The sequence below is a fragment of the Seriola dumerili genome, unplaced genomic scaffold, assembly GCF_002260705.1.
Source record: "Seriola dumerili isolate Sdu_G_001 unplaced genomic scaffold, Sdu_1.0 BDQW01000266.1, whole genome shotgun sequence".
Taxonomy (NCBI): Eukaryota; Metazoa; Chordata; class Actinopteri; order Carangiformes; family Carangidae; genus Seriola; species Seriola dumerili.
In genome coordinates, this window is record NW_019174521.1 from 782,607 (window position 1) to 796,305 (window position 13,699).

General features: G+C 34.1%; 1 protein-coding gene across 1 annotated transcript in view; it reads right to left on the minus strand.

The window, feature by feature from the left end:
* Positions 1–5,524, minus strand: part of ttn (titin) — a 173,814-nt gene extending 168,290 nt beyond the window's left edge. Inside the window, 3 exon segments of the mRNA XM_022757173.1 lie at positions 203–406; positions 1,273–1,376; positions 5,508–5,524. Coding sequence (XP_022612894.1) covers positions 203–406; positions 1,273–1,363 — 295 coding nt within the window. The 5' untranslated portion in view covers positions 1,364–1,376; positions 5,508–5,524.
* Positions 5,525–13,699: the final 8,175 nt, after the last annotated feature.

Sequence of the window (13,699 nt, forward strand, 5' to 3'; positions counted from 1 at the left end):
GGAACACCACGTTTATAAATGTGTACTTTGTAAGAACTGTCCGTACACGAGCCAGAAACAAAGACAAAAATAAAACCATGTCTCTGAATGAGTTCAGTAAAAAAAGGTAGGCCTACAGGTATAAAAGGTAAAAGTATTTTTGTATTAACCCACTTCATGTTCTCACCTGTAACCAGGAGTTTCAGTCTACCTGCGGCCTCACCTGTAACGAGGAGTTCGGCGGTGCTTGTGGCTTGTCCAGCGCCGTTGGTGGCTCTGACAGAAAATCTTCCGCTGTGTGCGGCGGTCACAGCGGGGATCCTCAGAACAGCGCGGCCGTCGCTGAACGAGATCTGAACGCCGGGCAGAGCGGCGGCGGAAAGAACCTGGCCATCACGGAACCAGCTCACCTCAGGAACTGGAGAACCTGCAGAGGAGAGAGGACCCAGACCGGTCTAACTTACAGGTAAACTGATGACACTGTCAAGTGAATTATTTCAGTTTGTTTCTATTCAACTGTCCGACTTGAAACTTGATTTTTCAGGTTAATTATTCTCTGATTTAAAAAGTGTGAGAATAAATTTAAACACTAAAGTTTAAACTTGTTGAAAAATATAAGAAATATTTTATCTCAAGAAATATTTGATCACAAATATAAATAATGTGACGTTTTAATGAATTTGTTGAAAAATATTTTATTTTAATCTCAGGACAGAATTATAGTTTAGTTAGATTTCAAAACAAATCTCGTGAATGTGATATTCAAGTTAATGTTTAAGGATGATATGATACTTTTTTAAATAATACTAAAATCTTAGATTTTTCATCTTATTGATAATAAAATTTGACTAACATCAAACATAAAATAAAATAAAAAATCAGTGCCTGAGGAGTTTAAATCTCAGATTAAAGTTCTGTCTGGGAAAAAAAGAGTCAAAAGTCAAAAGTTTAAGAAAAAAAAGGACAAATATTAAATATTTTTTCAACAAAAATTTATGAAGGAATTTAATTGAAAAACATCAGAAATTGTAATTGGTAAAGTTTTCAATCTCAGGATCAAAAATTTGGGATTAATTCAAGATTAATTAAAGTCAAATGTCTGTTTAAAACTTAATGTGAGTTTAGAGTGAAATTTACAGAAACATGTGAAAACATCTTTCCAGTCAGTGAATCACTTTAACAAACACAGAAAGTCACATCTACACAAACGGAGATGTTTCAGAGAGAAAAGTCCAGTCTAGAAAGGTTCTGGTCTGGACGAGTCCACATGAACAGAGTCCAGATGTTTCTTACCACTAACTTGAGCCTCGAACGTGGCGGCACTACCCTCTAGTGCCACGACGCTCTGTAGCGGCTGTGTGAACGTTGGTGCTTGTGTTGACATGATGGTCGGCAGCCTGCAGCACAAAGACACAAACAAAGTGATTAATGAAATGTTCGTTAATCATCAGCTGATCCCAGCAGGAGGCACGACTCGGTCCAGGAGACACAGGAGCAGACTTGAGGAAAAGAGACGCCATCGTCCTATTAACCCTTCTCTCCATAAATAGACACCTGCATCTGTCAAGGCTCAGGTTACAGTCTCCCAAAGATTCATGGGAGCTGTAGTTGTTGATGCTTTGACTCCATGGCACTGAAGAATCCTTGATTAGAGGATCAGACAGATTCAGTGGATTGGCTGATCTCTCTGTTTTCGCTACAGACTGGGGAAGCTCCAGTCCAGCAGCAGAGGTGGACATATCCTGAGACTGCAGGTCACGTTTCCCATAATGCACCAGGATAGTGTCTTTGAACAGAGCCTCGTTGCCTGATAAACAACCACATCTTAAAAGTTCACACTCACACAGTGGAAACAGGAAATTCAAAATGAATCATGAAGACAGGAAACATCACGTGATGAGGAGGCTGAACCTTCATCACAGGAACACAGTAAACAAAGTGCAACATCATGTTCTCCATCGTCTGAGCTTTGACTGGATCTGTTAACTGGGGTTTATTGGCAGCGACTCATATTCACACAGACACAGCTCAGGGTTTTATTTTGAAGGTTTTCTGTACACACTGACATCTGTAGTCTGATGACAACACAATGACATCATCGGGGAGCAGGACTAACCAAGACCTATATGCCATTGACTGAACATGTCGTAACCATGGATTCAAGGAACTGAAAGAACAACCTACGGCCACATTGCTCCTGCGGGGCGACGTCATGTGATGAACCTCAAAGTCATGTGATCAGGAAACACTCACACCACCTGCTCCAGACCATGAGTGACACGTGTCGTCGTCATGACATCCAACATGAGTCTCTGAACCAGACACTGCAGCTTCACTCAGCACAGAGACAGAGACAGGTGAGACAGGGGTGAGACAGGGGTGAGACAGGTGAGCCAGCCAGGATCTATAAAGGTCAGGGGGCGGGGTTTGAGATCTGACCCGAGATCTGATCTCAGATCTGACCCGAGATCTGCCCTGAGATCTGAACCAGGTTATTTTAGTTTATAGATGAGCTGAAGTTCAGTCTGTTTCTATTTCAATAACATCTTCAGTCTTTTTAAAACTTTTACTTCTAAGAGAAGTATATTATTTTAAAGTAAAGACAATAAATTAAAAATTAAAATAATTTCATTTTTTTACCTATATGTTATATATGACATGTTCCTCTGATCATTGTGACAGTTAAAATGATAAAAAGAAGAAGAATCAGTTGAAAACTCAGTGACTATCAGACACCAACCCTCTGATTGAACGTTAAATCTTCCTGTTTCAGCTTAATTGAACAAAATGAAAAATGACAACACGAACAACAACAAAAACAACAACAACAACAACAACAACAACAACAACAAACACAGAGTGAGTCTGTGATCAAATCAATTTGTTTCTGTTTTCCTTAAAGACAAACAGCTTCGTAAAACTGTCGTAAAAGCTTCTGGAAGGTTTCACTGCACGTGTGAACAGGAGGGGGGCAGGGGGTTTTTAGGGCCACCGATATAATATTTTACTAATCAGCATAAACCTCAAAGTCATCCATCTGATGATAATGATAATAATAATAATAATAATAATAATAATAATAATAATAATAATAGTAATAATGATGATGATAATGATAAACAGTGTTAAATTAAACATTTATCGGTTCATGAAAATCAGTATTTCCTGCTGAGCTGGAACGCTTGTTGGATTGATGTAATTGATGTAATTGATGTAATTGAATTCATTTAATTGAATTCTGACTCGTTCCTCTTCAGTGAATCTTTGCTGCGTTTCTTTTTCCTCTTTAACAATAACGTTCAAAATAAAAAAATGAACATGTGAATTTGGGCTGTAAAAACTTTTCTGACATTTTTGATTACCAAATAATTTATCATTAATTAATCATCAACCAAGCAGATGATCCAGAAGAATAATGATCAGATGATGAGATGATTAAAAATCCTTGTTAAAGGTGAAGAAAGAGTGAAGATGCAGTTTAACAGCTGTTAGCGTCTGAGGCTGATCTGACAGCAGCAGGTGTGACTGAGAGAACTTTAGTACTGCAGTAGTACTGCAGTACTACTGCAGTACTCTGCCTTCTACTTCTCCTCCACTATATTTATCTGGCAGCTGGAGTCACTGTTTTGCTGTTGGAAAAAAACCTTTCTCTAAAACATCAACTTTTACTTTGAAAATCCGACTGGTTTCCTGTCAGATAAAGATAAGAATAATAAGATAAATAATGAACTTTCAGGTTGTTTATGTGGCGTCTTTAATGCAACTGTAACTGATCTGAGAGCAGGGAAATACAAGGTTTCCCCCCTGACTGTAACAGCAGTATAATGAAACAGATAGGAGGTTTTCCTCTGGCAGTCACTGACAGATTAACACTGTCATTACTACTTATGAATTTATTATGGATATAAATACAAAATGACTTTAACCTGTTTCAGTTAGTTACCTTTTATTTTCATTTTTAATTGGATCAGTTTAAATGTATTTCATTGTCTCTGTGAAGCTCTTTATTTTTAAAAGCTGATCTATAAATAACTGGAAACATGAAACTGACTGAGTGAGAGACAACACAATATTCAACAGTGTGGCCAGGAAATGGCTCAAAATGCAAAAAGACTAAAATATAAATAAACTTTCATATCAACACTTTCATATTTGGTCCAAATCATAACGAACAAACAAAAAAAAGGGAATGACAAAAATATATCATAACCAGTGACCAACAGAAAACATTATACATCATATATTCTATATTTAAAAATGATATGTTCTGAGACTGTCTCAGTCTGGAAGGCAAAGTCCATAAAAAAGCAACAAATAAATCAAATAAAGACTGAAAGACACTTGAGGAAAAAAACATGAATCTCTCTGTGGTGTTTCTAATTACTGAAATGTGTTTTATACATAACAAAATAAACATGACGATGTATCAAAACTGACATAGAAGCAGCGATCAGCAGAAAACAACTGTCAGTTTTATTTTTACAGAAATGATTCACTATATTTACTGTAAAGTGGATCATATGACACAAGCTATTCTTAAACACAGGGAAAAGAAACGATGAGAAAAGTGAAGATTTAAAAAGAGTTTGACGACGTTAAACATGAATCCTAAAGAACTGGATTTCCCTTCATTTCTTTCTTCAGTCTGGTCCAACATGAACTTTGTCTTGACTTCGATAAAGAAGATGCAACAAAACTTTTTTATGAATAAATTCAAATCTAAATAAAAATAAAAATATCAGACCACATGACAAAATAAATAATTGACAATATATTTTAAATTGATGTGAAAAGCAGAAACAGGCCGAGAAATTAGAACGAGTGAAGCCTGTTTTAATTTCACAGCCCAGAATGAAAATCAATGATCAATAACAAGTGATTTATCTGGTTCCTGCTTTTTGAATGTGACATTAAACACCTCGTCAGGACAGCTGTTTTTTTTGCACTGCTGTCAGCTGATTTGAGGTGAAGGTGTTGAGTTTCTCAGATTCTCTCTGCCGTCGAGCAGCTGATCAACACTGATGTGATCACAGTCTTTTCAATCAGTAATCAATACACAACCTTCAATCCAAAAAACTGGAAAGATTAACTCAGCTGATATTTACAGACTGGAATCTGAGCGACAGATATGGCAGTGGCCAAAAATACACAGCCCCCCCCCCGACCCCCCCTCTGACCCCATGCAGTTTGATTGACAGCCACCATGTGGCACATAGCTGGAGGTGCAAGTGATAGCCCTGCTGCTGATTCCCTTAAAAAGCCATCAGCCCCCAGCTGACAGTCCACTCTCATGCTATCAGCGGCTATTCTTGGCTTTTCTCAGATCACTGCTCAGTTCGCTGCACGCGGCCCCGTCCAACTTCACACAGAAACACGTCAAAGTGACACAAAAACACCAAAAGGCAAAGAGAGCTCAACAAAACCACGACCCCGAACCCCCGGTCTGAGCCCGCTCCCCATAAACCACATGAGTCTGTACAGACAGGGGGACGCTGCGGGACGTACGGGGACACGGGGACGTTACTCACTTGTTTCCACAAGGCTGCCTGCGACTGATGGGACGGAGCCCAGCTGACTCTGACAAGCAACAGTCTCCTTATCCAGAAAGGTTTTTTCAGAAAAATCCAAGATGAGAACGGTCAAGCCTTGAAATATCCCCCACCCCGAACAAAAAACAAAACTACACAGTGAGAGGCCGTGTAGTTTTGCTTTCCCTCCTCGCAATCCCTCCACCCGAGGCGAGGCTGGGAATGCTCCAACTGCTCAGGAGGGCCCAGATGGTGGTTTAGGTTTTTATACCAGGGGGGACCACCTGCATCATCACCCCCCCGACGCTCCCCATTGGCTGGTCAGGACCCTCAGGGGGCATGATGGGACATGGCAGCCATTTATGCAACCTCCACCCTGTCAGTCAACCCCGTCAGTGTTGATCGGTCTTTGATAGTGATCAATGTGATGTTTGATGGCAGCTCAGTAAAACTCAGTTCTGAGTCTTTGCTGCTTTCATGAGTGAAGCGCTGCAGTTTGTCTGAGCTGGACAGACCACAGTCCCCAACTCATTAAATAACTGCTGACCAAAAGGAGGCAGAGGCTGTCCCTGTGAGTCAAAGCCAACACCCCCCCCCCCCCCCACCCCCCAACACCAGCCGGCCGTTACAACACACCAACAATCTGTGTTTACACAACTCCAGTCTTCTGCTTCATTTGTTCAATCACTTCATCCTGACTCTCTCTCTCTCTCTCTCTCCCTCTCTCTCTCTTTCTCTCTCTCTCTCTCTCTCTGTGAGTCTGTTCATTGGCCTGTTGGCCGCTCGGAGCTCCAGGTGTCGTCCTGCCGCTGCTTCGTAGTTTGGTAACAGCATTTGGTAACAACCATGACTCAGCTGTCAATCATCCATCACCCATCCCTCCACCAGGAATGTGCTCCACTGTAAAACTCAGCTCATCAGATAAACCTGCTGCTGCAACTGACTGATTTAAACACAGTGTGGAAATGATACAGTGGAAAAGTTCAGGTTAGATAACGCACTGTTTAAACTCTGCCCATCAACAGGTGTCACTGCCATCAGCCACAACTGGACTCATTTAACTATTATTGTTTATCTATCTATCTATCATCTATCTATCTATCTATCTATCTATCTATCTATCTATCTATCTATCTATCTGCCTAGATTCCCCCACATGCTGATGCTGTGATAATAATAACAATAATAACAATAATAATAATAATAATAATATATTTTATCTTTTAAGTTACAAAGTTCATTAACGTGAAACAAGTAACAAATAAAGTAATGGAGGTAAAGAATAAAAAGAATTAAATTAACTGAGTAAATAAGAAATGAGAGTAAAACCAGCTTGTTTTCCATCATAATGGTCATATAACAGAAACTAGACATGATGTGTCAACCTCTGTATTGGAATTTCACTTTATATAATTTTTATTTTCTTTCAAATATACCTGATACTTTCTGGTGAATAGTGTCTTATCTTCACCACAAAGACAAACCTTCTTTACTCTGATTTTTTGTTGGATGTTTAATTCTAAAAACCATGTGACTATTTTCTGCTTTCAGATCTTCATCTTCAGGTGAGTGATGTGCCCCAGGTGTGAGAGTCTCCTGAGTCAGCTGATTCCTGCTCGCTGTGTTATCACTAGTCAAGTTGAGTGTTCACAGAAGAACAACCCAGACCACCTGGATGGTCTGGTCCCCACAGAGACCTGATCTCAGCATCATGGAGTCAGTGTGGGATTACATTAAGAGACTGACAGATTAGTAGTAGATCAAGATTTTAAAAATGGAAAACATGATAATCCTATAAAACACTGTATTTTTTTAAAGATTTGTGTGCGTCTTTATGAAATCTATAAATAAAATCCACCCTCAGTGTATTCAGTTTACCTCCTACCAAATATAATATATGTGCATATATTGAATATCCACATATGAAATATACTTCTTTACTTTATATGTACATAGATGTAAAAAAATATATTGAAACCTATTAGAAATTGGAATAACTTTCTGTATTGACATTGTTTTGTTTGATCTGTTGACGTTGACTGACAAAAAATAAAATCTGTTGTGTCAGATAGAGAAGTTTGGTTCAGTGGAGGGAATGAGCTAGAAGATGCTAGCTCAAAGTGTTAGCTTCATGTTAGCACTGTAATGTCTTCATGTTACCTCTCTAATGTGTTCATGTTAGCACTGTAAAGTTGCATGTTAGCGCTGTAAAGTTTCATGTTAGAACTCTTAATGTCTTCATGTTACCGCTGTAATGTTTCATGATAGCACTGTAATGTTTTCATGTTAGCAATGTAATGATTCATGTTAGCACTGTAATGTTTTCATGTTAGCAATGTAATGTTTTCATGTTAGCAATGTAATGATTCATGTTAGCACTGTCATGTTTTCATGTTAGCAATGTAATGTTTTCATGTTAGCACTGTAATGTCTTCATGTTAGCACTGTAATGTCTTCATGTTACTGCTGTAATGTTTTCATATTAGCACTGTAATGATTCATGTTAGCACTGTAATGATTCATGTTAGCACTGTAATGTCTTCATATTAGCACTGTAATGTTTTCATGTTAGCACTGTAATGTCTTCATGTTGCTGCTGTAATGTTTTCATATTAGCACTGTAATGTCTTCATGTTACTGCTGTAATGTTTTCATATTAGCACTGTAATGTTTCATGTTAGCACTGTAATGTCTTCATGTTACTGCTGTAATGTTTTCATATTAGCACTGTAATGTTTTCATGTTAGCACTGTAATGTCTTCATGTTACTGCTGTAATGTTTTCATATTAGCACTGTAATGTTTCATGTTAGCACTGTAATGTTTCATGTTAGCACTGTAATGTTTTCATGTTAACACTGTAATGATTCATGTTAGCACTGTAATGTCTTCATATTAGCACTGTAATGTTTCATGTTAGCACTGTAATGTTTTCATGTTAACACTGTAATGATTCATGTTAGCACTGTAATGTCTTCATATTAGCACTGTAATGTTTCATGTTAACACTGTAATGTTTTCATGTTGCAACTTGTACTGCTCTTCTCTCTTCTCCTCTGTGCATCAAACATCAATAAATGCCTGTCTAATAATCTGAGTGTCCTCAACCTCCTTCCAGCAGCTCACAAGATTTTCATCTCATTTAGTAGAATACTATGACACATAAATATGCCATAGTATACTAAGTCATAAAAACATGCCATAGTATAGATACTCAAAATGTATCGTCGTTTACACAGTCATAAAGTATGCTATGGAATACTGTGTCATACTAAGTATAATCTACTATACTACAGTGAGTCATTGAAAATGTCATGGTATTTTTATTGACTGAATATAATACAAAATTTTTTCATGACTCCATATACTTGACTGTCTTTTGACCTTACACGTAATGACATTTAAATAACATGACATTTTTATGACTTATTATACTAAGACAATTTTTTTAATGTAATATGATATGACATTTGTTCTAATATAATAAGATTATAATTTAGGTAACTTAATATACAATTACATTTTTCTGACTTATTATACTAGGACTTTTTCTGACTTTTTATTCCTTATTATACTGTGACGCTTTATGCTTTCCTATACATGATATTTTTAGTACTTCTCATGCCTTACTATGATATGAATTTTTTTTTTACCTTAATATAGTATGAGTTTTTATGCCTTACAATAACATTACGTTTTATACATGACTTTTAATGACTTTTTATACCTTAATATACTATGATGTTTTATGCCATACTATATATGACGTTTTTCTTACTTTTTATACCTTAGTATACTAGGACTTTTTATGTCTCACTGTAGTATGACCTTTTATGCCTTATCATACTATGACTATTCATGCACTACTGTGGTATCACTTTTTATAACTCACTATAGTATTATTTAGTATTACTGTCTTTTTATGTATCATTATACTATGGCTTGTTAAGCTTCACTGTATTATGACTTTTTTGCCTTTTTATACCTTACTACACTATGACGTATTATGACTTACTATATTATGACTTTTTTTATGACATTTTATGCCTTAATATACAATGACTTTTTGGTCCTTTTTATTCCTTATTATATTATGATAAAAAGAGGTTTTTATACGTTGCCATACTATTATTTTTTTAGAGGTTTTATATCTTAGTATAATATGAAATTTATAAGACATTTTACACCTTACTAGGCTATGACTTTTTTTGATTTGTTATGCCTTATTGTAGTATAATGTTTTATACTTTGCTATACTATTACATTTTTATGACATTTCATATCAATATACTATACATTTTCAATTATTTTTTTTCGGTACTATATTATCGCTGTTTATGCCTTATTATACTATGGCTTTCCATTCATTACAATACTATTAAGTTTTTATGACTTTTTATGACGTACTATACTATGACTTTTGTGCCTCACTATAGTATGACTTTTGAAGATTTACTATTCTATGACTTTTTATGCCTAACAATGCTATGACTTTTAATACCTTACTGTACTATGACTTTTTATGCCTAACTATTCTATGACTTTTTTTACATTATTATACTATGACTTTTTATGCCTTGTTATACTATGACGTTTTATGCCTTACTATTCTATGGCTTTTTATTCCTTAATATTCTATGATTTTTTATGCCTTACAATAGTATGACTTTTTATGACCTTTTATACCTTAATAAACTATGACATTTTATGCCTTACTATAAATGAGGTTTTTATTACTTTTTATGCCTTACTATACTATGTTTTATGCCTTACTATTCTATGAATTCTTATGCCTTACAATAGTATGACTTTTTATGCCTTACCAAAGTATGAATTTCAATTACTTTTTATGCCTTATTATACTATGATTATTATGCCTTACTTTTCTATGACTTTTAATTCCTCACTATACTATGAATTTTTATGTCTCACTATTCTATGAATATTTTACATTATTATAATTCGACGTTTTTATGCCTGACTATACTATGATGTTTTTTGTCTTTTTATACCTTTCTATACTATGACGTTTTTTTGGCTTTTTATGCCTTTTTATACTTTGACATTTTTCTGCCTTACTATACTATGACGTTTTTTTGGCTTTTTATGCCTTACTATTCATGACGTTTTTATTACGTTTTATGCCTTACTATACTATGATTATTATGCCTTACTATTCTGTGACTTTTTATGCCTTATTACTGTGACTTTTTATCCTTTACTGTACGATGACTTTTTGTGCCTGACTATACTACGACATTTTTATGCCTTACTATACTATGACGGTTTTTTTGCTTTTTATGCCTTTATGTACTACAACATTTTTTGGGGTTTTTATGCCTTTTTATACTATGACGTTTTTTTGGTTTTAATGCCTTAGTATACTATGACATTTTTTTTTTGTTTTTTATGCCTTACTATACTACGACGTTTTTATGCCTTATTATACTATAACGTTTTTTGGGGCTTTTGAGCCATAATATACTATGATGTTGATTTGTCTTTTTTGCCTTTCTATACTACAATGTTTTTTTTGACTTTTTATGCCTTAGTATACTATGACGTTTTCTGCCTTACCATACTACAACATTTTAATGCCTTAATATAGTATGACGTTTTTGGGGTATTTATGCCTTACTATACTATAACTTTTTTTTTGTTTTTTTGACTTACTATATATATATATATATATATATGACTTTTTTACATGTTTTTTATGCCTTACCATACTATGACATTTTTCTGCCTTACTATACTATGAAGTTTTTTTGGGTTTTTATACCTTTCTATACTATGATGTTTTTTTCAACTTTTTATGCCTTACTATACTATGACGTTTTTTGGTTTTTATAGCTTTTTATATTATGACGTTTCTTGGGGTTTTTATACCTTACTATACTACAACGTTTTTATGCCTTACTATACTATGACTTATTTACTTTTTGTGCCTTAATATATTATTATGTTTTTTGGGGTTTTTACGCCTCAATATACAATGATGTTTTTTTGTCTTTTTATACTATGACGTTTTTTTTTTGTTTTCATCCCTTACCATACCATCTTATTGGCTTTTCATGCCTCACTATACTATGACGTATTTTTGGCTTTTTATGCCTTAATATACTACGACATTTTTATGCCTTACTATAACTATGACGTTTTTTGGTTTTTATGCCTTTTTATACTATGACATTTTTGGGGGTTTTTATGCCTTACTATACTATGACGTTGTTTTGGCTTTTTACACCTTACTATACTATGACGTTTTTTGGCTTTTCATGCCTTACTATACTATGATGTTTTTTGGTTTTTATTCTTTTTTATACTATGACGTTTCTTTGGATTTTTATGCCTTACTATACTACGACATTTTTATGCCTTACTATACTATGACTTTTTTTAAGAATTTTTATGCCTTACTATACTATGACTTTTATGACTTTTTATGCCTTACTATACTATGACTTTTTATGCCTTACTATACCATGACTTTTTTTTGACTTTTTATGCCTTACTATACTATGACGATTTTTTTTTTTTTTACCAATTTTATGCCTTACAATACTATGACGATTTTTTTTTTTTTACCAATTTTATGCCTTACTATACTATGACTTTTTAACATTTTTATGCCGTACTATACTATGATGTTTTTTTTTTTACCAATTTTATGCCATACTATACTATGACGTTTAATGCTTTACTATACTATGATGTTTTTTTGACATTTTTATGCCTTACTATGACATTTTTTGGTTTTTATAGCTTTTATATTATGACGTTTCTTGGGGTTTTTATACCTTACAATACTACTAACTTAGACGTTTTTCTATGTTACTATACTATGATGTTTTTTTCGACTTTTTATACTACAACATTTTAATGCCTTAATATAGTATGACGTTTTTTTGGGTTTCTATGCCTTGCTATACTACAACGTTTTTATGCCTTACTATACTATGACGTTTTTTTTACTTTTTGTGCCCTAATATATTATTATGTTTTTGGGGGTTTTTACGCCTCAATATACAATGATGTTTTTTTCGACTTTTTATACTACAACATTTTTATGCCTTACTACACTATGACGTTTTTTTGGCTTTTTATGCCTTACTACACTATGACGTTTTTTTGGCTTTTTATGCCTTACTACACTATGACGTTTTTTTGGCTTTTTATGCCTTACTACACTATGACGTTTTTTGGTTTTTATTCTTTTTTATACTATGACGTTTCTTTGGGTTTTTATACCTTACTATACTACGACATTTTTATGCCTTACTATACTATGCCATTTTTTTGGATTTTTATGCCTTAATATACTACGACATTTTTATGCCTTAATATACTGTGACGGTTTTGGGGGTTTTTACGCCTTACTATACTATGACTTTTTAACATTTTTATGCCGTACTATACTATGATGTTTTTTTTTTTACCTTTCTATACTATGATGTTTTTTTCGACGTTTTTTGGTTTTTATAGCTTTTTATACTATGACGTTTCTTGGGGTTTTTATACCTTACAATACTACAACGTTTTTATGCCTTACTATACTATGACTTATTTTTTACTTTTTGTGCCTTAATATATTATTATGTTTTTTGGGGTTTTTACGCCTAAATATACAATGATGTTTTTTGTCTTTTTATACTATGACTTTTTTTTTTGTTTTCATCCCTTACCATACCGTTTTATTGGCTTTTCATGCCTCACTATACTATGACGTATTTTTTAAATATTTTTATGCCTTACTATACTATGACATTTTTTTTTACCAATTTTATGCCTAACTATACTATGACTTTTTAACATTTTTATGCCTTACTATACTATGACGTTTTTTTTTTTTTTACCAATTTTATGCCATACTATACTATGACGTTTAATGCTTTACTATACTATGATGTTTTTTTGACATTTTTATGCCTTACTATACTATGACGTTTTTTTTAACAATTTTATGCCTTACTATACTATGACGTTTTTTTTTAATATTTTTATGCCTTACTATACTTTGACGTTTTTTGTTTTTTGTTTTTTGTTTTTTGTTTTCATGCCTTGCTATATTATGAGTTTTTTTTTCGGTTTTTCTGCCTTACTATTCCATGATGTCTTTTTGGCTTTTCATGCCTCACTATAATATGACGTTTTTTTTGGGTTTGTATACCTTTCTATATTATCATGTTTTTT